The sequence below is a fragment of the Ruditapes philippinarum genome, unplaced genomic scaffold (assembly GCF_026571515.1).
Source record: "Ruditapes philippinarum isolate M1 unplaced genomic scaffold, ASM2657151v2 ctg239_1_1_1_1, whole genome shotgun sequence".
Taxonomy (NCBI): Eukaryota; Metazoa; Mollusca; class Bivalvia; order Venerida; family Veneridae; genus Ruditapes; species Ruditapes philippinarum.
Genome location: NW_026858173.1, coordinates 248651 through 274411, shown reverse-complemented (window position 1 = coordinate 274411; position 25761 = coordinate 248651). Strand labels below are relative to the sequence as shown.

Genomic DNA, 25761 nt, shown 5'->3' with positions numbered 1-25761 from the left:
ACGCCATCTTGACGAATATAAACAACCGTCATCTGATTGGTTGGTTTTTTTTCGGAAATTTACGGGTATATTTTCGGGAAATAAATCGAAGCCCCCCAAAGCCAGAAACAGGTTGAGATTAAAAGGAGCAAAATGTATGTTCCAAAGAAGATCTATTTCCAAGGACAATTATCAAAACAATACTTCTAAAATATGAATTTGATAGTATTCAAACTTTACCGAGCATGGTAAATCATGCATAAGCCATTAATGGTAGAATGCTACGTCAGCGCGCACCTGTAAAATGCTCTCAATCGGGCATTTTTGTGTAAATATCCCGTCGAGTCGAAGATAAAATATGTTTTTATTCCAAGAAATCGTTAGAAAATAATAAGAAATGTAGAGTTTTTATTTATAGTAATTGATATAATTGCCTAGTTACTGAAAACGGATAAAGTTTTTTTTCTAAATGCTCCCACTCGGACTCCTAAACAAAATTTTGTCTTCGAGTCGACGAGATAACAATTCGATTGGTAGTATTTTGTAGGTGCGGGATGACGTACTATCCTACCATTGGTCATCGGTGCATCTTAGATAAGGTCCATTTTTCTGCATTTAACAGAAGCAAACTTGTTGATTACAACATCAACGTCAACATCAATTTCTCTGTGGATATGAAGAATGCCGAGATGGGACAATCTGTCACCCGTCATCGTGCTTCTCAAGTAAGATTTGATACGGCGCATAGAACTGAATGAGCGTTCACAAGACGCAGACGTAGCCGGCATTGTTAGCAATACTGACAACGCTTTGTGAATACCAGGATATGCGGCCTTAGGAGTGCTGTCAAGTAGAGACAGAAGAGTTGATGGCCTTGGTCTGCCGTCATCTTGACTCCACCGCGCCCTCCAGCGTCGAATTTCACTCTGAAACACGTCTTTCGATATATTCATATCCTGGCTGTAGCTTGTGAAAAAAGAATCTACATGTCCATCATTCAGGTTCCTGAGGGCATGAGCATTTGTGCACAAAAACGATCATGATTGCTCATCACCCGGGTACTAATTTCCTCGGCAAGATGGTCAACGAAAACGTTGAATAAAGATACTCGCCAGTATTCCTTTGGATCCCCAATCTGATAATTGGCTCTATGGCGCTGTCTGGCGGCTTGACGCGGTACACTTGCATCAATCTGTACAAACACAAACAATAATTGTGAAAATAATTTGATTGTACTATTTTCGATGTATGTGGTAACTGCGTTCGTATACATGTACCATATAAAATATCCCCTTGAAGTTAAAATATATTGTGGTTTTTATCATAGTGATGTTCGTAATACACGTGCTGCTTCTGTCAAAGGTCAACTAGTTAACTTATACTATAATAAGGTTATAAGGCTTAGTAAGCACTATATTTATTACTAATTGGCCATAAAACAAATGCACTGTTATATCGGGGGATTTGATCGGTCTTAAAAATTTGAAGATCTCATTTTTATAGGCATTTATTATAATAGTGGTTAAATCGTTTTACCATTTTTATAAACCATTAAAAAATAAATAAGGATTTTCTAATATTTTACCTGCAATTCAGCAGCTATGTCCACGGCTGTCTGGTAAATTGCATCAAACACCGCATCGTCCTGTCGTTCTGCACGTAGAATGTCTACCACAACACCGGCTTCACGTACAGCCTCTAACAAATCCATGCTCACCTGTAAGGAAAAATGAATAATCCTACGCATGACAATTGTGATATTCACTTGACGATCTTGGAAATGTATGAGATCTAATAAGTCAGAATTAAAGGATATTGATTGAGTGTATGAGTACTACTGAATTTATTGAACGTGCTCAATAAAATAATATTTTGCAAGCCTCTAAATGAACTTACAAGAATTTAATATTCTAATTATCACAAACAAAAAACAAAACAAAACAAAAAAGACTCAGTGTTTAAAGTGAAAAACAACCATTTGCACGGCAATATGATTCCATTATCATGATTATGGAGTCGCAAAAGCGATACGGGTATGTGATAAAATCCATTAAGTTATATCAAGAAGCTACATATGCTGTCTTCTTGTAAAGCTGTTTTTAAAGTTACCATACCAATTATGATTATGTTTACCAGTAATAAGTTTTTAAAATATTATAAATGATGATAAATGACAATATAAGATAAAGACAGAGATGTCAAACGGGTTTCAATACCAGTACAATCAATGTAGGAGCTTTTTATTTTCTATATGTTAATTATTTAAAGGCACATTATGCCTCAGAACAAATAAATGTTGTTTTTTTTTCTTAAGAAGGGAAAACATGAGTTCTATGCTATTTTATGTAATAATTTCAGAAGATGTTAGACACTTATTACCTTTAGAAAGCATCACATTATGTTAAATAGTTTGTCATAAAAGTAGCAAAATGTATACAACGAAGTATTTTGACTCCCACACAAAACACTTAATCACTGTAAATGTACTAAGTTTAGAAAGGCAGGAAGAGCAAAATATCGTCGTAAATGATAAACCTTTCAGGAATACAAAATATAAATATCATTGTAGAAATAATCATAGTTTATATGGGCCTTTAATTTACTAACGATAATATAACGAACACATTAATATACAGTACCTCTTGAAGTATTCCAGTCAGTCCAACAAGGATATTGAGGACGTGTTCGCAGGTAACAAGAGTAATGATGAAATCAAATCGCAGTATAGCACGCACGTGCTCCCCAGCCTTATCGTCATTGTCAGCCTCAAGAGATTCCAGGGCGTGAACGACAACTGGAAATGCCTGTTTGAAAGTTGTTAATGCATCTGCACGGCTCATCCATCTCGTTTCACAGAGGGTCTTGAGCTTCTGTCGACCTTCTAATTGAGCACGTGTGACGGGGTCTTCGGACAACTCTGTAACAAAAGCCTCCAAACGCTTCCCTGAGTAAGAAAATGCAAACCCGATGTCTTGCACTGTTTTCATCATAGTTCTAACACATTGAAGCTTGCATGTGTGTACTACTGACAAGTTAAGGCAGTGTGATTTACAGTGCACGTAACTAGCAAGGGGTACGCGCTCACGCACTAACGCTTGAACACCGTTGTACTTTCCGGCCATATTTCCTGCTCCGTCATAACACTGACCACGTAACTTTAAAATGTCAAGTCCACAGCCTTGCAAGTGGTCTAAAATTTCGTTTGCCAGGTGTACACCTTTAATAGAACTGCAGGTGACAAAACCGATAAACTTTTCAAAGAGTTGATACTGTTCACCGTTATGAACAACAAAACGCACGCATATCGATAACTGTTCCTTTGTTGAACAGTCAGTAGCTTCGTCAGCCATCACGGCAAAAAAATCAGATTTTCTGCATTCAGAAATTATCTGCTGCCTTACTTGATCAGCACAGAGGCTTATCAGCTCATTCTGAATCTCGGGGGACGTGTATCGTGCGTTATCTTTTCCATTCTGAAGGTGGTTTGCCAGTAGAGGGCCAGTTTGTGCATGAGACTGCAACACTGCCATAAAATTACTCCGTTCTTCAGTATGACCCCTTAAAGGTATGTTTTGTTTCCCTAGCAATAGCACAACTTGAATAATCTTGGCTAGTATGTGCCTATAATGCTGCACTGTCTCCTTCGCTGTAGATGACAACTTGCATATTATAGATTCCTTCTTTCCATTTAGAATATCAACAAAATTATCTGCCATGACGATGTTATTCTTGTGAACTTCATCTACGCAATGGCGGGCCAACGCTGTTGATATGTTTTTCCAGTCATTAAATGGAGTTGATGATAAAGTCCTTGACTTCCCGTTACTGAAGATCAGGCATGGAGCGCACATGACTGAGTCCATGGAAACCGAGTAAACCAGCCAATGATGAGATTTCAACCAGTTCTCGTTGAAACGTCGTAATTTACCACCGATAAATCTAAAACAAACGGGGGGAAAATATATATTACAAGCTTTAACTTTCTTCACGTATAACCAAAAATCACGTTTAACCAAATAGAAAAAAGATAGAACAAATGCGCACTTTCGTATATATAGACATATCAAAATTAAAGCACACTTGTTTGTTGTGATGCGCTTTCTTTTGCTCGAAGTATACTTTGGAAATCGACTAACAGCGTTTTATTGCGTGCGGGTCACATTTTTTTGTTTTTGTTTTTTTTTATTTAAGAATTCTGATATTCAGTTTAATCCTAATAGTTGTAATATAGGCCCTAATACATGTTAATTACATTGTACTTCATTTTTTCCATTTTCTACTAGATTTATAAATTTGTATTCTACCAGATTTCACATAAAGACAACTGAGCTGGACGGGAACTTATATTTATGAGCATCAGTCCAAGGTTTTGAAAGCAACGACAGTTTGTCATTTTCATCTAAGTCAGCTAGTCTACCAGACACTGTGAAAACATCACGATAAGGAGGATCACATAAAACAGTTGACATTTTGAAAAAATGCCGCCTTAAAACTACCGCGCATTTCCGATGTAAACATTTCATACGGATACCAATGTAATTTCACGATAAAGGTGAACTTCTTGAAAGGTTATACATTTAGCATTAAAATAATAGCATGCCATTACCCAATATATTTAGATAATCATTGCAATTGTATCCCTATCTATCCAATCCAAATAAAAGAACTAAATTCAACCATAACGTGACAAACATAGTATGTACTTTTATACTTATCTTAAATTTACACGAAGTAAGGTTACCTGAAAATTAATAAAAAACATTTTTATTTTTACTCATTGGCCATTTACCTTAACTACTATTTGCCTATGTTGCTACAGTTTAAGTTATTTAGTATTTGTAAGTGCAAGTCAAAATACTGCTTTGTTTACATATTTCTACTTTGATGATAATAATTTCAGATTCAGCACTTTTTTCTTCAGGTGATAAGCATGTAACTTGCTCTAAAACCATTATTTAGATTATATTTATCTCAAGTTTGCTATTTCTAAAAATGGAAAATATGACCTTAACAATAAATATGAATTTTATTTACCTTTATAAGCCATTTTTTTTTTAAAGTCTTTCAAATTCAAGGTTAATCTCTTCATTTCATTTTTCTTCTGTAGAATCATTTTATCGTTTTCTAATTCCTTCTGCATCAATCTGATTTGCTGCAATTACTTTTGAAATATTTTCCTTTTCTAACCTCTCTTTTTTCAACCTTGCAATTGTGATTTCACGGTCTTCATTTTGGCTCCTAAGCTCTTCAACTTGTTTTTGTAGCATATCCATCTCTTTTTGCTCCAAATTTATCTTGGCCTCCTGCAGTCACTCTTATCGATTCGACAGTAACTTCATTTTGAATTTGCTCATTGCCAATGCCTTTGTCAGTAGTGTCCAATTTATCTAAACCTCTTTCTTTATTGTTTGTACTCAGTTCAACTATGACTTCTTTCACGTTTCTTAATTCATCTTCATATATCTGGACAATCTTTATCACTGACTGATATGAGTTTTCAACCGTTTTTCTCATTTGACTGACAATGTCTACCTGAGCATTTGTAGACGACCCAATGGATGAGCAACCGTGTGCTTCCAGATATGAGCCTGAATAAAGACTTTGATGATCTTTATACTTAGTTTTTAAAATCCGTTCTAGATTCATCGTTATAGAATCAAGGTCCTTATAGACTTGATTCATGAAACACTCCTTCTTTTGACAAGCAGCCTTTGTATTATAAAGGAAAGTGTTTACATTATACATAATATATATTAATTATATTGTGGACGAAGCTGTAAGCTTAAAGACATGCCACTTCTCGAAACTGTTCCGCGAATAAAACCAAGTCTGAGTAAAAGTTATAAAGTATCTTGCTCAAGGATCAATAATGGTTTTGTCCATGACATGGTGAACCATGCGGCCATCAATTCTAAAATTTCTAGAACTCGGCCATGCCGCCACTCTCTAAAATTGACATATTGAAATCGGTAGACATGGTTTACATTCTCATCAAAATAATTTATTTCATGGTTCTCTGAGATTGAGAGGTATGAGCGGGATAACGTTGTATATAACAATATATACTTGTAATGAAATTTTTATATGATATTTATTAATGGTAAAAATAGGCCCAACCTATCTTAGGTTCGAGACCTTTTCGGGCTATGAGCCTATACAATATTTTCTCGCACGGTATGGTTAAAGGGACTTTCGTGGCAAATAGTTGAGATCGCTAATGTCGAAGTGCTTACCCCTAACTACTGGTTTCGAATCCTACCAGGGACTACGGATTATTTCATGTGAGGACATTATCAAGCTAGGGTGCGGAAGGTTGGTTGTTCGAATATAATGCCTGCTGGTGCCTAAAACAGTGCACGGATTTGCAGCTGAGGTCTTCTCCAACCAGAGAAAGAAAAAAAACGCGTAATTGCCTTAATAATGTAATAAGGACGGGTCTATCCATGTGGTCATCAAAATATTTAAGAATTTTTATAACAAGGAAATACAATTAAATATAAATAAGGGTATAAAATATACTTTTTTGAAGATCTATTCTACATCAAAATCTGCAATATTTTCAGATAAAGATACGATTTATATAAACAGATAAATACACAGGGATAAGACGCTTTGATAGTATCCCCTACCGCTACCCCTCCCCAGTCCCCCAGTCCCTAATACCCCCCCCACCCCAAAAAAAAAAAAAATAAAAAAAATAATTTAAAGTCAATTTGTCCACATTAAGTATTCATGAAACTTCAATAAAATAAAAACACACTATAAACACACAATTTTCATTATACCTAAAACTTTATTTTTGAGGTTTGTAACAGGGACTGGAGGGAGTGGGGAGGGATAGTATTAGATCAAAACGTCTTATCTCTGTGGATAAATGCGGTGCATCTTTAGTTAAAGATAAAACAACAAGCGGGCCCTCTTGTTTAAACACCCTGTGAGAAATAATAATCTTATTAAAAACATGAATGCATTAAAAAACCAAAACCGCTAAAATGCTGCCTTTAAATTTAGGGGCCAAGGGAAAAACACACGGGCCCCAGTAAAAAAAATTACATCTTTTTAGAACTTCTATGGCCCATTTTTCAAATTTAAAATTGACAAAGAACCCCGGGGGAACCTTTTTTGGGGAAAAAAAACCCCTTTTTCGGGTTTTTTTGGAAAATTTTTTGAAAAACCCCGGGGTTTATGTTTTTGGCAAAATTTTTTTTAAAAAAAGGGTTTTAAAAATTTTTAAGGAAAAGAAAGGGCAGAAATGAAAAAGACCAGAAAAAAAAGGTCCAAGTATCTTTGCGAACTGGCGAATTTAATTTTTTGAAAATTTACTCAAAAACTAACAGATTTTAAGGTGATAAAAACCGCTTTGCAGCCTGTTTGTTTTTCACTAAAGTCGTGTCCAAAGTGAAAGTAGGCCAAAATTCATATAACAACAAAGCTCTTATTGTAAAATGATGAACGCATTTGAATAGTACTGCTTCCAGGTTTTAATATTTTAAGGACAATTATAAACAAAAATAAAAATGATAACAAATAAGAATATTTACCCGTTTGAATGTGCTACATTTCTGAAAGATCAAAACATTCATGATTTTTGCAAAAGTTTTAATGGCTACATTTCATGTATGGCAAAAAGATCCTTTTTAAAAGTCTGTTTTAGTGCCTACAAAAGCTATTTTTTTGCAGCAAATACAAAAATCTTTCAAAACTTAACTCCAAATAAATCCGTATCTCATGTCCTTCTAAGCACATGGCCTCCATTATTCCTTGTAAAACGAAGTGCAAGAAAACAATCATCATTTATAGCCTTATGAACTACAATTAAAATGAAAACACAATCAAACTTTAAAATCTAACCTTTTTTTTGTGTAACAGTGAAGTGTGTCTGTTTGTCACAAGAAATAGGTAAATGATGTTTATTTTCATGGCACTACTTTTTACACATGTCATGGTGGCCATGTTTTTTCAAGGTCAGATAAACTACTTTCCTAAGACTTATTTTTTTAAAGTTTTTTTTTTATTTTCTGCAAAAATGGCTTTTGTAAGCACTAAAACAGACTTTAAAAAGGGTTTTGCCATTCATGAAATGTGCATAAAACTTTGCAACAGAATGTTTTTGGTCTTCAGAAATTTAGCCCATTCAAGGTAAAATTTCTTATTGTCATTTTTATTTTTGTTTAAAATAGTCTTTAAAACATATAACTGGAAGTGTACTTGCAAATGGCTCATCATATAACAATGTGAGCTTTGTTGTTATATGAATTTTGGCCTACTTTCACTTTGGACAGACTTTGTGAAAACAAACATGGCTGACAAAGCGAAATCACCTTAAGCAAGAGTCGATGAAAAATGGACTATGAATTAGTTTTTGACACATAATACAGACAAGCTTAATCATTAAAGTTTAAGATAGCTTTTCACTTTTTAAAGATGAAAATCATCATTTTGACGAGTGTTTTTGTAGTATACACAAAGTTTTCCGACGAACTTCGTGGCAGTTAGGACAAGTTATCATACGAACTCCATCCTTCGTGTAACAGTTCCTCCCCCGTGATAATACGCTCGCTGAACAACAACCAATTGCTTGTATACTTCGTGTAACAGTTCCTCCCCCGTGATAATACGCTCGCTGAACAACAACCAATTGCTTGTATACTTCGTACAGATATTTAAAGTCGTTCCGATAGATATTTCAAGTCGCAATTGTTACAGTTGATTAAATACGATATAAAGAAACCGAAAATTTAAACACCCTTTATATCTACTTTCGATTTAAAATGTGGTTTTCCAATTTGAATGACCTCGACTAAATTTTAATTCAGTCATTTGGGTCATGTGACAACTAAACGAAGGCGTACAGTTGACCAGGTAAGTACTTTCAATACGTTACTTTTAAACATATGGTTAAAAGATCTAGAATGTGAAGGTTAATATTCGATGGCTTTTTCGTATAAATACGTTGTCATGTAAATTTATGGCAAGTTACGAAAACGATTACCAATGTTACATTTATGATTCTACTTTCGATTTCAATTAAACTGTTTCTGATTTTGATTTCAATTCAACTGTGGACATAGAGATTAAGAAAGGGGAAGTTGAATGATAGAATTTGATTTATAATAACTAGTACAGTTGGTTAAGTTTCATAACTGATTTTCTTAAATTTTAACTTTCATTTTGCATTAATTTATCTAGTTTTTTTTTCTCAATGGAAAAACTCAGATAAAATGAAACAGAAAGTAGAACAACGAGTTCAAGGATATACTTTTATGTTTGACATTGAGCTATACGATATACTGTCTTGTGTGAATAAATGGACATTGCAGTGATATATTCCTTCCCACAAACCTGTCGAAATGGACGATTGTGGTGATAATTTGAAGACGGGAGATTCAGAAGAGGCGAAAATAGACAAATTTATTGACGAATGTCTCGTAAGCATCGTTGACGATTTTATATTGATATTATTATTTTTAGTATTATTAGCCAGAAATCGACTATAAATTAGGATTTGAATATTTATAGACTGTTAATTAGTTTACATTTTTAATGACTTAATAACATGATGGAAAACATGATGAATATGTAAGTAAAAAATCGTGCCATCAAGAAATAATCTAGTGGTGTCCATATATATGAGGTCGCCTTATAGTTAACAATTTTCATGTTTAAAGAAACAATATATTATACATGTATATTATTGTATATTGAGTATTATTTCTTAAGTAAAACTAAACTAAGCATAAATAAACTTTAAGTAGTTTATTTTTACTATGCATGTATAGGGAGTTTAATTTGATTACTTTAATTTTAAATTGTCAACTTACAGGTACTCTTTAAACCCGTAGGCGAATCTGCCTCATTGTTAATGGAAAGCATCGATCGGATGCATGAAGCAACAGAGATGCTTGAACTACAAGAAGAGAACGATTGTCTGAACGGTACCGTTTTAATTTAACGTTTTGAAAATTTACATTATTATAATAATATCGAAACCTTTGTAAAGAACTGTAAAATTTGGTTATGTCATATTTTAAGCTTAGCATTCAATTTCAAAAATAAGTTGTCAGCCTTGATATCACAGTTACTATATAATACTATAAAGAGCATAGATATTTTTTACATAAATTATATGAAATAAATGATATAATTATATGATTAAGTCAGTATAGAAGTACAAAGGCCAAAAATTAATTTATAGAGGATATTGAATGAGTGTAAGTTTAATACTGAATTTATTGCACGAGTTGAATAAAATTATATTATGCGAGCCTCTGGCGAGCATAATATTTTTTTATTCAACGAGTGCAATAAATTCAGTAATGAACTTACACGAATTTAATATTCTATTTATCATATACCCAAAATAAAGACCGTTTAAAGTGAAATAAGAGTCATTTTCATTGACGCGCCTATAGTATAACGCTAACATTCAGCGCGTCTTTCCACTATGTTTGTATAACGCTTATGACGTCACGTCAAAATATATGCACGACCGTGCAATACCATTTTTACGGAGTCGCAAAATCGGCACGGGTGTGTGATAAATCATGTTATTTTTCATGTTTTAACTACAACGGATGATAATGCAAGTTTGTCAACAAAATATGTTAATGTTGATGAAATCTTGAATCATGACAAATGGGATATTCAAATCATATTATGCCTCAGACACGAATCTATTTTTTCTTTCTTCTCAACAAAGAAAACAAACATGGATTTTGTAACGTTTAAATTATGGTTTTAGAGATTATTAGATGCTTGTTATCTAAAAAAGTAGCACTAAATGTGAAACAATTTATCATTAAAGTAGCAAAATGTAAACAAATTAGTATTTTGATTTCATAAAAATTAAAAAAAACCCATAAAACAATAACAACACTGCAAGTGTACTCATTCTCAGAAAGCAACAGAAGCATATTGATTATTGATATTTATTCCTCTTTAGAAAAGGCAAGCATTGGTTTTATTACGTTTAAATATTGCTTTTAGAGAATTCAAGATTAAAGAAAGTAGCGCTAAATGTGAAATTATTTGTCGTAAATGTAGCAACATGTAAACAAAGTACAATTTTGACTTCCACACAATATAATAAATCACTATATAACTGTACTTATTGTCTAAATTTAGCAGAAGAAAAATATGGTTCAGATAATTGCCAATCTGTTACGTTTTGTAAACAATTAAAGTACACCAAAAATAAAAAGCTTATGAGAAGTAAAAATTAAAGCATTTATAGGGCATAATTCTTTAACAATTATAAAATTAAAGTCTTTCTGCGGGATAATTGGCCTGTTACAAAATTGTCATAATATTCATTTTATTCTTTATTATAGTCTAATCAATGCAATATAGTATATACAACATTCATAAATAAAAAACATATTTAAAAAAAAAAATAAAAAAAGCACATTGTCAGTCTCTACAGAGTTATAGGAGATTTTTTATCGTTTGATATCATAATAAAAGTAAAATCATTATTGCATAATGGAGTATTAAAATTCAACTTCATTAACATCTTGAGCATAGAATAACATATCTATATGTAAGGGACATATATGATTTTGATTGTAAAGAATATGCCATAGTTAGGTTTAGGATATGTTTCAGTAGAAACATGGATATATAGGGTATATAATTAAATGAAATTGATTTTATTTACTGTCAACACAACATTTTGATAGATTTTTTAATTGTCCCATTCATGTACTTTAATGAAGAGGCTACAGAAAAAGAAGTTTTGCAGAACTTACAATGCATAAAACGAAAAGCAAAGGAGCATATCATGAAGCTAGAGGTGAGCTTTAAAGTGATTTATTGTCATAAAAGAAACTACTTGAAACTAATATCCACGTTTATTGTATACCTACCAATTTATCCCTTAAAACACAAGGGGCAGAACGTGAAGTGGGTGCACACTTGGTTCAAGCAGCGAAATGGTTGCAAATTTGACAAAAATACTACCAAGTCATGCATATTTATAACGCCCGTACGCATTTCTTCATGTTTGCGTGTTTGAATATTATTTTGATTTTTAATATGCCCATTCCTTATGACACACTCGGATCTAGGTTTTAGGCTACTAGCTTCTGATTTGAAGAAGTTATTAAATATATAAACGGATCATTACATATTTTGAGATTTGACAATAAACCTTTCTTGACCGTTTATCTACTAATGTATTCACATATTAAAGTTTTGAGTATCCGGCTAAATAGTTATTTTGTTATGATCAAAATATTTCAGCGAACAGTTCTCTATGATAAAGACAAAACAGCTGAATCCTTGCGCAAGTTCATCAACTTTCTTGAACATTCAGACAAAAAGAGTGCGAATTCTGACACAGCGTCATTATGCTATTTAAAAGTTGATACCGATAGTGCAAAAGTAAGATGTAAGCAAAAAGAAGGATACACCAGACATCTTCTCAACGAGAACGAAGAGCTAAGCAAACAAGTAAGTTATTTACAAAAATACAAAGAAGTAAAGGACAACTTGGAGAAAACATGGCATAAAGAAAAGGAATCTCTGAAACAAGAAATAAAACAATTATCAAAGTTTGAAAACGAAATAGATACGCTAACTGATGAAATCATTTCAATTCAAACAGAATTGAACGACAAAGAAAAAAAGAATCTTGAAAATGTGCAGGCTCTTCAAATGAAACATAAAGAAAAAGAAGACAGTTGGAAATCAGACGAAACGTTATATCAAACTAATATTAAGAATTTGGAAAGTCAAGTCGCAAAACATATTGAAAGTATACAACAATTAGAAAGAGAAAACAGCGAAAAGGAAAGAAATATTCAAAATCACTTTGAAGAAATTGAGAACTTTAAAAAAAAGACACAATCTTTAGAATTCGAAGTTAAGACACAAACTGAAAACATCAGTTTGTTGGAGACTGATTTAAAGAACTGTAAAATACAAAATGGAAAGGACGAAGAGAATCTTATAAACTTAAAATCAGACATTTTGAAACTAGAAGAAACGATAGATTCATTAAAAATAGAAAAACAGTCATTGGAATGCCAAATATCAAAACTAAACGATACCTTAGCTGGGTTAGACGAAAGCATTAAAGCAGTTAGACATGAAAACCAAGAACAAAATGAGCAAATTAAAAATTCAACCGAACAAATACTAAATTTTGAAAAAGAAAAAGTGCAAATGCAAACTACTATTGAATTATGTAAAGATAATGTAAAACGGTTAGAGACAAATGCAAAAGAAATGAAATCTGATTTAGAGAGAAATCGTAGTGTAATTAAAGAGTTAGAAAAGGAGAGAGATTGCCTTATTACAAAATATAACAATAGCACACAAGAAAGCGACAAGTTGAATAATGAAATAAAGAGGTCATGTAAATTGAATGGCGATCTGCAACAACAGGCCGCTGAAAATAACGAAACTATTCAACAGCTACGACAAGAACTATCAGATCTTAAAAATAATTTGAAAACGATGCAGGAAATTAAAAGTGATTTAGAGCAAGAGAACGGCGATTTAACAACAAAGTTGGAAAAGCATCAAAGCCAATCGGAGAGGTTAGAAATGGAGAAAAAAGAGCTACATGAAACACTGAATAAAAACCAGCTGGAATTCAGCGAGACTGTAAAAGACCGAGAGAATCAAATCGAAAGGATGTCTATTTGTGAAGATGAGTTGAATACAGCATTGGAAACTGCACAGAGAGAGTTGAGATTGTCACAGACGAACGCAAAAACGCTTCGGCATGAGCTAGACATGAAAAAAGAAACAAATGAAAAGCTCGAAGGTGTAGTGCAACAGAAAGACTCTATCATTTTTGACCTAAAAGCTACATATGAGAAAGAAAAGAAAGAATTGCATGAAGAAATACAAAAGTTTCATTATAAACATGGTGAGCTGTCTAGGGAGTCAAAAGAATATCGAGCAAAGGCAGAGGATAATATTCGAGATAAAGAAGGCTCAATAAAAAGGTTAGAACAACGGATAAAAGAAAAGCATGAGGAAATTGAAAACGTTTCAAAAGTGCTGTGTTTAGTAGAGGCAGAACTTACTGAAATCAAAAGTACGAAGAAAATGCAAGGTAAGGAATACTGAACGGTAGGATGTAATTTTTTATTCCTTTTATCTGTTATAAAGAGATATGTCAAGGAAATTGATCATCGGTACTAAAATCACCAAAAATACTATTGAGCAAAACTTTAGTTTCATACTTTTTCTGAAAAATAGACAAATGAATAATGCACGATGTCTTGATTGTACATTTTATCATTATCACAAGCAAGGTAATTGCGGAAATACATCTTTATATTTCGTTAAATTAGCGCATGATCCTACACCGCGATTCACAATTAAATAATTTTATTCTATAATTTTACTTTCTTTATTGTATAAATTATATTTTGGTAGGCTGAGTTATTCTAAGTAATATTTCATAAATTATACACTATAAAAATACTAAAATCAATACAGCATCAAATCTTTGTCTTGTTACTTACATTTCAGTGCAGCTGTACAGTCCTAACAGAACACAGCTTGCCGACTGCGTAGAGGAAGGCATAACTGCACTTCTTAAAAAAAGATTAGAGACAGATAAGCTAAAACTTGAGTTCATTCAATGCTCTAAATCTTCAGACATACAGCCCGAATTACCTGTACTGCTGCTTTGCATAACAGTATCTCGGCTTGGTACTGATGTTGCAAACTGCGTACAAGGATTGACACGTAAGATACATTAATAAATGGTGTTTTCTTTCTGTTTCTGTATTGAAATAAGTGTTTCTGTAAATGAAATAAGTGTTTATAGGATGGATAACAAAAATAATATGCAACTTTGTCGGTTAATCAGTCTGCTGAAGGTTTTCAGTAATTTTCCCGACATTTTCTTACCGAATTCTTGTAAAATAATCTGACCTTCTATAAACGTGAGTTTCTTTTCTCTAACGAATGACAATTATAGCAAAACAAAAATCTAAAACGTAAACAAACTACAACAAAAATAACCCGGCAAATAAACTCCCTCAGAAGAACCAGAACACACAATGACGCGAAAGGGGATAAGACAAAGCAGGCCATGTTTTTTTTATAAATTCTATTGCATGTTCTTTAAAATTGCTCATTATGTATTTTTTGTTTTATCTCTTTTCAGTGAATAGCAAAATAGCGTTGCTGGTATTCCATCACAAAGATGTACATGCATTGCCTAACCAAGCTAGCGACCGTGTTCTTACTGGGGCGGATATGAAAGCTTTGGGAGGAATATGCGACATGGCTTTCCTGTCCGGAAAAGGGATATATAGCTGTGACATGAATAAGAACAACTTCATCAGCCTCATCAACTTTCTCGGCAGAGAAGGTGTGGAGAAAAGTATTCTTGCAAAATAAACAGACTGATATATGAAATTACATATGTATTTGTGTGTCATTTGGACGTTATAATATGTTTCTTGCATGAAATATATTCTAAGACAGTAAAAGGTATATGTAAACAACTCTGCCGTGGGAAGTTTTATTTCTTGTTGAGCTGTTTAATATATTTGTTGTTTTTTAATGCATTTTGTTTTTTTAGGTAATTTAAAATTAAATAATAGAGATTTACTTACAGTTGATATTGTAACAAAACTAAAACACGTGATTCGTCAAATTTTTGCACATTTTCAGATGAACGCAGGGACAAAATCTTAAATGATAAGGTTTGGTCGGGTCGAATTTTGTTGTTGCGGGTATATTGTGGTTGTGTTAAGGGTCGGGGATGTGCTCAAATTCTGTGATGATTTTTAAACAGTTCTTATTCATTTCTGTCATGGTCAAGTTTTAATGAGATCTGTTTAAATTGAACATAGAGTAGAGTAGAGATTTGTTTTCTACTATCACAGTCAATGTCACTATCACCAACACAATAAGGCACTAAGATACTATACTGCTGATCTTTTAAATAAATGTATGTATCTTTCAAATGAAATGCTTGTTTTCTATTTCTATATCTGGATTGAATCGGAAAACTTGCATCGTAAAGGTTTATATCACTCAGTTTTGATTTTTGGTTTATTTCTATCACAAAACTGAAAATTAGGGAGATGTTTTAAAACAATTCTTACAATACAAATCGAAAATCGATCCACCGAATTGATTAAGATATTTGTAAGTGTATGTAAATGGACATTATTTATTTTTCATATTGTTATGCTACCCGAAAAAAATTCGGGGAAGCATATAGTCGCCCGGGTTGTCCGTCCGTCCGTACGTCTTAAATTCGTGTCCGGCCCATAGCTTTGTTATTTGAAGTCGGATTTTACAACTACTTCACAGTAATGATCACCATATTGAGACGACGTGTCGCGTGCAACATTTGGGTCGCTACCTTGAAGGTCAAGGTCACAGCATGACCTTGCAGCAAAATCGTGTTCGGCCCATAACTTTATTATTTGAAGTCGGATTTTACAACTATTTCACAGAAATGATCACCATATTGAGACGACGTGTCGCGCGCATATCGGTAGATAGATCTAATTGAGTAGAAGTGCAGTGCAAAGAACAGTTACTCTGCATTGCTTAAGTATGGAATTATCACACTTTGAACTTTGTCTGGAACATAACTCTGAAACTACAAAAGATATATTTTCTGCGTCCAAATCCTAGTCGGGAAGCATCACCCGGTTCAACCGGCTCTTGTTCATTTCTTCATAAATCATATCACAAAGTTTTATATAATTATAACAAATATATTTGAATCATAACATTCTTTGCAACTGTTTAATTTTTGGATTTCGTGAAAATTGATAGGTACGTTATAAATGTTTATAATGCTATTTCATAGCAATCTGACATATAAATCATTTGTCACAAAAAGATTCGTTGGCTTATAAATTATTGTTATTTAGGAAAATGATAATGAAAAAATAGCTAACATGTATTTCATGTTGTTGTTTTTAAAAGATAAAGTTCAGTTAGTAGTCAGATTGTACATTGTACCCTGTTTTACCACGTTACACCACATAGTAGATAGTATTCGATGAAACAGTATCCCATGTGAATTTCATGACTAATTTCATCACATAAACCGTGGCGCAGGAGTGTAATAATTAACACAGCATGACATTAACTGCTAATAATAACAGCTCCTTCCATAGGCCAAAATAAAAAGCATTTCATAAGAGACGACGCCGCTCACCGGCGTCGCCAATAAAGCCATTTAATTAATAATCAAAGGGCTGCAAGCTCTGATCTTTGCAATCTAAATCGTACTGTACATCTGTATGTATTTTCCTGTATAAGTTTATTTTTATTTACTATAAATCATCTTACATGTCTTACAGGGCACCGAGATGCAGCGACTGCGTTTAGATTTTTTACTATAACAGTTTGAGTTTGATACATACGGAATTTTGCATGACTAGAGTTGTATCAAAAAATCATTTATGTTCATTGTTTTATGACAGCCACACATTATCCTTGCATATCGTGGCTACTTCCTTAAAAAGACACTTAAAGAAAAAAAAATAGTTGCCCCAGAGCTCCAACACCCTAAACGAGCGTGCTACCTCTGCACTACGGAACAGTTACACGTAAAAAGCCTAAATAAAATCAAACAATTCTAAATTTAGAATTTTCATGTCGGGTTTGTAATCCTTATTAATTTCGAGGTATTTTGTTCACGATAAACCTGTTGTTTAACACTGATGTAAATAATTTAGCGAACATTTTCTCGCCAAAACTGTCCGACATGTATATATTCCACTACTCGACAGTCGGATTTATTTGTGTACTACGCTCTGTAGTATTCGGTAATCGACATCGCTAAAAAGTGCATTTTCACTGATTAAAATGATATTCATCCGCGTAATTTGTGATTGTGCATTCATTGACAATTTTATAAGCCGGCGCTACTTTTAAACTTTGAATGCGTTGTAATTTGTTGGATACTTGTAAAAAAATAAAAATATTTCTTTCTTTTACATCGCTAGTTTTAAGCTGTTCTGAGAACTACTTGTTGTTAGGTTTGTCGTGAAATTCTTTGCCAGAGATTGAATGTCAGCATTGTATTTCCTGATCTGCGATCTATACAAAAACGATATTACACTGTAGTGTAATAACATTTTGACGTCACGTCATTTGCGCGCTATAAACATAGCGTTAAAGCGCGCTAATGTTAGCGTTACACTATAGCGAGACAAAGAAAAATGACTCGTGATCACAGTTTACCGTCTTATTTTATATATGTGATAAATAAAATAATATATTTTTATAGATTCAATAATAAATTTATTGAACTCGTCGAATAAAACAATTTTATGCTCGCCAGAGGCTAGAATAATATGATTTTATTCAACTCGTTCAATATCTTTAGTATTAAACCTACACTCATGCAATATCCTCTATATTCACGCAGGTCTATATCTTAGGAGAGTAATAATTGATTATTACACTAAAGGCTCTTTGAAATAAACTCATTACTTTGGTGATACAGAGACTGGGGAAGATAATGGTTATTGATCGTGTACAGGTCATGAAAAGGGAAACAACTTTGGCAACTCACTCGGTCAATTCATTGAAATAAATAGGATTCGATTCCTCTTCCATGCAATTTAAGGACAAAAATCAACAACGAGATATAGAGGCTATATGTTTAGTTCAGTGTAAGATTAGAATATATTTCACAGAGTGAGCACTTAAAGGTTTATTTCACGAGTGGCGCAATATTAACTTTTGGTGTTCACGAGACGAAATGTATTTCGATCTTACACTAAACTCAACAAATTTTCTTTTTATAATATGCAAAGAAATGTTAAAAAAGACATTTTAACTTTATACTAAATACAAAGCGCTACAAATAATAATACAACGCGAAGTCATTTACGACGTCACATCATTAAGTTGGTTTCCAGTACTGTGCACGCTGGTATATCACTAAAACAACGTAACTGGCTTAATTTAAAGACAGTGAAAAATATCAAATTGATAATTTCAGTTTCAAACAGTGAAATATCAGTTTTATATTTCACTGCTATATTTCTATAAACCACCGAAAAGCATGTAATAAAAATCTTTATCACATGCCTGTGCCGATTTTGAGACTCCGTAAAAACGGTATTGCATGGCCGTATACACAATATATACAGTATTTTGACTTGACGTCATTTGCGTTATACAAACATAGTGTAAAGACGCGCTAAATGTTAGCGTTATACTATAGGTGGGTCAATAGAAAATGTTCCATTTTACTTTAAACAGTTTTTATTTTGGGTCTGTGATAAATAGTATATAAAATTCGTTTAAGTTAAAGAACTCGTTGAATAAAAGAATATGCTCGAGAGAGCATAATATAATTTTATTCAACGAGTTCAATAAAATCAGTATTAGACTTATAATCATTCAATATCCTATATATATATATATTTTACGTTTGCTTTGGCTTCATTCTTTACTACTTTAACAGATCCTAAAGTATGGAAATAAGAAACATAAAGTTTGTAGGCCCCCTTTTTTTTGTATAAACGGTATATACGTCATGTAGTATAAAAACTGTTTGTGACATGCTTTTCAGTATATGGTGAAGTTATATTTTGATAATTTCACAGTGAAAATATCAAAATAGGCATAATAGGCAAATTTTTACAGTAGCTGTAGACTATACCTGAAAGCGGGTGAAAAAAGGGAAACATCGTCAGAAAAACACTTCTCCGCTTGAAAGGCACTAAAAAGGCACTAATAAAGAAAAAACAACAAAAACAAAAAACGCGAAATCCTAAATACATAGAGGATATTTGTTTGTTTGTTTGTTTGTGTGTAAGATGAAATTTTATTTCATAGAGTGGGCTTTAAAAACAGTATTCTCACGAGTGGCGTAGCCACGAGTGAGAATACTGTTTTTAAAGTTCACGAGATGAAATAAAATTACATCTTACACAACAAACAAACAAATTTTCTTTTTATTTTATTCTTAAAATCAAGTTAAAACAAAATTTCCATAATATTAACGTTAATATTAAAATCTGTTTTCCCCATTGAGAACCCCATTAAGTCGGAATTTCTCATTAAAAACAAGAAGTCTTGAGCTGAATAAAAGTCCGACAATAAACGTTAAATGACAGTGATATTATTTATTTTATTAAAAAATTTGAATGATCGCTTGTTTTAATAATAAAAACAAACAATTCTTGTAGGAGAAAAAGTCCAACCATCCATCCATATTTCTGTTACTTATTGCGAATTTATATTAGACCTGGCTTTGTTAAATGTAAACGGCAGTCATTTTTTAAAGTTGTGTATTTCACGGGAGGAAAATAATTGTGTGTTGATTCAGAGAGATATCATTTGGATTTGTTAGTCATACACCTTTTTAAAAGAAAGAAAACTTATTTGAGGATTGTAACAGACAAAAAATAAGTGTTGACAGATGTAAAACATTAAAAAAGCAGCTAGGAAAATGGAAACTTGGAAGCTGGCTTAGGAACGCTGGGTTGTTTTACTTATTCTACGAGCTGATGGCTGTCATTGCTTTTCAATTTTTCATCAAGCTTACGGCAGTTATTGCTTGTAGGATACTTTAAAATGCCCAAATGTCATCAAGAGCAGTTTTGCATGTGGAAGGAATGTATTTTTCAGACTGTAAAAAGGAAACAAAAAAATTTAGAGACGAAAATTTGAATGAATAGAAGTAAGTTTTCTTCTTTTTATTACTTTTGACATTTAAGTTATTTATCAATTTCAGCTTTGCTTTTTCTTAAAACAGCCTGACATTGTCAGAATTGTCAGCAAAAATAAAATTGAGGTACCACATGGGGAAAATCTTAAAAAAGTAGTTTCGTCATTGAAAAGTGTGAAATTATATTTTGATGATTTTCACTGTGAAATTATCAAATATAATTTTCACGGATAAATCAGTAATCCACTGAAAAACATAAAATAAAATAATTTATTAACATGAATATTGTCTATTTAAATATATAGGCGTATAAAAATAGGAGTTAAACCGCTATAGAACTTTGATCAGTTGACTTAACATAAAATGATCGCAACACTATTTAATTAAGTAAAACCTTTTTTATCGACCGGTCGTACAAGTGTTCATGTTTTGGACGTTTCCCTGTATTGCACAGTTATCTCTAATGTAAACAATGACGCATCGTTGGAGAATGTTAATAACACTAAATTTGACCCACAATATGAAAACGAAAGTAGGAATCCCCATTTGAAACAGAAACCATACTCGTCCGTTATCATACAACAAAGGTAGGTGATAGTACTTTGTTATCACTATATTTAACTTAAAAATATCATTTTTATAATCATTGTTATCATCGTCATATGATTATTTTATTAAAGTATGACAATGTAAAATTAAATAAGAGATATTGTTGAATCTGGTACATATTGTAAAAATGATTTTACGTGTTATAGATTTTTCGTGAGACAAAATCATAGGGACATCTATTATCATTGGAGTCAAACAGATCAGCCACTCCCTGATACATACTGCCAATTTTCAAAAAAAAATTAATATTATTATAATTTTATTTTATACATTTCGTTCAAGCAGGCCTGAATAATGGGAAATACCGTTGCAACAGATGTAAAGAGAGGCAAATCTTATAATATTTCAACAGAGAAGATTCAAGAGTTACAGGTGAAGTGTTAGCTCTACAAAATCTATATTGCAAAAAAAACATAAACATGGAGTTGACTTTCTAAATGAAGATAGGAATCTGTTTTGCGTTACTTAATTTACACAGAATTTTATATTTATATATCATTTACAAAATACTTATTAACTTATTATATTTAAATGTGATCGACTGCTGAATTCATTGCAGCAGTTTTAGGGTTATTTATTTAGTATTATTATTGGGTCATAATATTATGGTGAATTTCCATCTTTATTGGTGGAGAAAGAGTATTTCAGGGCCGAACGAACACTTAAGTAACACCACCGGCGTTCCATAAGCTAGTCGAATGGCTCCTTTACCCTGGCGAGGTTCGAACATACAACGGTTAGGCGAAGGTTGTTTACGACAACGACCATAACCATTCAATAACGGACGCTCCTCTGTTTCAATAATAATTCTTTATAATTTGTTTGAAATAAAACACGTGTGATATTTTAAACAGAAGCTACGAATAAAATTTTAGTTCTTTTCTTTAGGAGAAAATACGCAATGTGGATGATACAATGTGCGGGTTTGTTAGTTCCCTTGATTGCATGAAACCAGCCTGTGAGCAGTTGTTTCGCCAATGTGATAAAATACACGATAATTTGGAAAAATTAGACAAGTGCACAGGTAGTATGTTACTCAATCATGAAGTCTCGAAAGAGTTTTGTAATCTAGATATGTATATAATAATTAACTTTTTTCCTATCAAACCTTTAGTTCTTCAATTACACGATTTCACCCCTAAAATAAATAAACGATAGGAAACACAACAGAGACAATTCATTATATATAACTTTATGTTTTCAAATGCATTGCAAATTGAAAACTGCATAACAGAGTAAAACAATTTTAAATGAATGTTTTTTCTTGTTCTAATGTTTTTTTAAGATCAATCATGTTTGTTTATCAGATTTGAAAGACATTGTGACTGATGAGAAGCTGGCAGTGAATCTGTTAAAAACTATTGAAGTAAGTTTCGATTATAAATTCACATCAAAAGATATTTGCTTAGTTTTGATTGAAAATAAGAAAGTGAAGCATTAATAAATATCCTTAACTTCGGTTCAAGAAGATTTTTTAATATCTGTGTAAATCGCATTCATAGATGTATTGTAAGTAAATCATGTATAATTTATTTTAGGGAAGTGTGTTTAATCAGAGGAAAACTGCATTGGATTCACTTGGAAGGCTGTTGAACTGCCTTATTGATGCTTGGAAAGAAATGATTACCGATTCACAGGATGATGACACAGTACTGTCTTTAAATATGTACTTATCAAATAAGGGCAATGATGAAAACACCTTAACCGATAAAAGGACATTCAATGATTGGATGATAGAAAGTCTCCGAAAAGAAGTCAAACTGGCCAGAGAGTTAAACGAAAAAAATATTAAAGATATATATAATTTAGAACAGAGAGGAAAACGTACCTTAGAGGATCTGAATACCGCGAGGGAAGAAAGAGAGCGAATTGAGCAGAAATATAAACAACTAGAAACGGAATACAAAACGCTTCAGAAAATGCTTCAAGACCATTCTGTAGAAAACAGAGTATGCAGAGAACCGACCTGTAAGATCCAGTCAGAAACTTACGAGACAGACCTTTCGAGCAAGCAGTTAGATGGTGTTGAAAATGAAACAAAGATTAACGAATTGAAAGCAGTGAAAAATGAGCTTGACAATCTAAAAATCGAGAACAAACACATGGAAACAGAATTAGGCTGGTATAAGAGAAAGCTATATATTCACGGTAATTGTATTACTTAATTTAAAACAATCTGTAGATCAACACTTGTAGGTTACTACGTCATTGCGCACCTGCAAAATGCTCCCAGTCGCAGTGTTTCTTAAGACTCGAAGATATTATTTTTTTTCTAAGAAATCGTTAGAACATCAAAAAAATGTAGTACACTAAAGGTTGGCTTTAGATTTGATATAAGAAACAACGTTTAAAGCCTAAAAACGGGATAAATTTTGTTTGGAAGTCCGAGTGGGAGCATATAGGGAAAATAACTTTATCCCGTTTTTATCTGAAAATTGATATTCATTAATAAAATCTATTGTTAAGTGAGTTAATCATAAAATTGCAAGAATTAGTCCCAATTCTGTTGCCATTAAATTAAATGTAAGAATTTGCAGATAAGTATTCTGAAATGATGGAACGCATGAAATGAAACATGTATAAAACGTGCATTATTTAATTGTATACTCGGTGTAGTTGCCTTACTTGGCGGCAAAATATGTTGCAACAGCAAGCGGCTGTTGTGACGTTGAGGGGCAATGGTAGGACATTAAGCGGCAAGTGCAACATTCATTAGCAGCTGATTTGTGAAATAAAACAGCGTTACCGTCGACGTAAGAATTATAAGATTGCTAAATTGTTTCATTATTTTCAGTTCAAATCTGTAACGATGCAACTTCTGCAACCCCTGTCAACGATGTTTTGAATCAGATCAAGAGTGCACTTGAAACTTCCACATCTTACAAGTTACACGTGATCACGCTGAACATCGGCAAAGATTTGAACCTAATTAAACCAGATATTCCTGTTCTGCTTTTCTTTAATCCATCACCAAGTGTCAGTTTTTCTGCTGCAAGTGCTTTGGATAAAATTGACGGTAAGTAAAGTCGGTGTTGCGCTTGAAGACATATTATAGACATTTGAAAGTTATATGAAAGAGTGGATATAAGTGCTGGTGAATGTTAAACGAAGAGTATGTTTTAGAACTGCAATATAGTTTTGTCATTTATTAATGACAGATTATTGCAAATAAGAAATAACAAGTTCTCGTGCAACTCTAAAATTTATTTCATTCTCATACAAGTATACATCATGACTTTCTAAAGCTGTTAAACGAAAATATTTTTTTTCTTCTTAGGTTTCACAGAACCACACAAAGTTGCACTGGTTGTTATGCACAGGGACCAAAAGTGGTCAATTATAACAAAAAGTAAAGAAGTTCTTTTAAACAACAGATATAAAAAACTCGGTGGAATTTTTGATATAACATATGAATATAGCAGAGGAATATTTGAATGTGACATGAACGAGAAAAGTTGTCAAGGACTAAAACATTTCGTTGAAAAGGAAGGTCCCAGGAAATCTATTATAGACACGTTCGGTTCAAACGAGTTTTAATGATGTTAACTTGCTTCCACTTATTAGACGCTTGCTTGATTATCCATTTAGTTTTAAGCATCTAATTTCTGATATCACTTTTGTTATCAAAATGAAAGCATGTTTTAGCCTATTCTATAATCGTTAGTTGGTCGTAATCTCAATTGTCTCCATTCACTTAAAAATATCTCAAATGAAGCTTTTCATGAGCTATCGCACGCAAATTATTAAATTGTAATTATTACATATGTGAAAGGAATTCGTAAGAGAAAAAAACACTTTACATTATAATATGACCAACAGTTGATTATATAAACGTTTTCACATCGGTTATTGTTGTACATTACTGAAGTGCTATGTTTCCGCGAATGTATTAGTTAGATTTAAACGTAATCCATCGAACGCCATTGCAGTATCAGGTGAAGTGTAATTGTGGGGAAAGGTGTCACCCAAGGTAAATTTTATTCTTATGGTAACCCTTCACTCTGCTGGTGCTTATCATTCAGAACATTTACATACATGATCAAGGGCGAAAACTTTTACAATAAAGATTTTCTCGAAAGCCAATTAAAGTGGTTGATTTGTACATGCACCTCATTTTATTTAGTTTCTTTTGCATTTTCACTGTCATTTATATCTACAGCATTAAAGAGTATATAATTATTTGTATTTTGTGTCTTTTTTTCCTTAAGAATACTTTCAATCATCCTTTTAAGGATCACACAACTGACAGTGTGACAGTCAAATCGATTAATATGCTGTTCAACAAATATGTTGTTCAGCTTTGTTCTTGTTTTATGATTTATAGTAATAGCGAACCACACCAGTATGTAGGTTCACATAAAAGGGCCGCTTTCAATAGGAAGACTGGCATTATATCTGAAACTGAACTCCGCTTATCGAAACTGCGGATTGCAAGGTGCGGGCTTTATTTGTACGTTTAATCGGGATGTGTTGAGCCGTTGTGTCTTATTCTGAACGCTTTTACTGTAAACAATACTTATATACATGTATAATTTTTCAACAATCAA

At 32.7% G+C, this 25761-nt stretch overlaps 2 protein-coding genes across 2 annotated transcripts; one reads left to right on the top strand and one right to left on the bottom strand.

The window, feature by feature from the left end:
- Positions 1–1551: 1551 nt before the first annotated feature.
- LOC132752374 (zinc finger MYM-type protein 1-like) lies at positions 1552–4157 on the bottom strand. The gene is made up of 2 exons (XM_060742692.1): positions 2619–4157; positions 1552–1696 (listed from the first exon to the last, which is right to left on the bottom strand). Exons 1-2 carry the CDS (start codon positions 3840–3842, stop codon positions 1553–1555), a joined length of 1368 nt encoding a protein of 455 aa, XP_060598675.1. The 5' UTR covers positions 3843–4157; the 3' UTR covers position 1552.
- A 4706-nt stretch (positions 4158–8863) lies between these two features.
- On the top strand, positions 8864–25387 carry LOC132752396 (girdin-like). The gene is made up of 12 exons (XM_060742716.1): positions 8864–9407; positions 9803–9914; positions 11694–11770; positions 12220–14044; positions 14467–14685; positions 15110–15342; positions 21506–21586; positions 22103–22238; positions 22522–22580; positions 22753–23362; positions 24009–24230; positions 24492–25387. Exons 1-12 carry the CDS (start codon positions 9330–9332, stop codon positions 24749–24751), a joined length of 3912 nt encoding a protein of 1303 aa, XP_060598699.1. The 5' UTR covers positions 8864–9329; the 3' UTR covers positions 24752–25387.
- The last annotated feature ends 374 nt before the right edge of the window (positions 25388–25761 follow it).

What these genes read in the sequence shown, in the direction of transcription:
- LOC132752374 (XM_060742692.1), bottom strand. Translation starts at nt 3,842, where the DNA reads ATGGACTCAGTCATGTGCGCTCCATGCCTGATCTTCAGTAACGGGAAG. An exon ending in TGACTGGAATACTTCAAGAG is followed by an intron (nt 1,697 to 2,618) that starts GTACTGTATATT and finishes TTTTCCTTACAG; the next exon opens with GTGAGCATGGATTTGTTAGA.
- LOC132752396 (XM_060742716.1), top strand. Translation starts at nt 9,330, where the DNA reads ATGGACGATTGTGGTGATAATTTGAAGACGGGAGATTCAGAAGAGGCG. An exon ending in AGCATATCATGAAGCTAGAG is followed by an intron (nt 11,771 to 12,219) that starts GTGAGCTTTAAA and finishes AAAATATTTCAG; the next exon opens with CGAACAGTTCTCTATGATAA. An exon ending in AGAAGATTCAAGAGTTACAG is followed by an intron (nt 21,587 to 22,102) that starts GTGAAGTGTTAG and finishes TCTTTTCTTTAG; the next exon opens with GAGAAAATACGCAATGTGGA.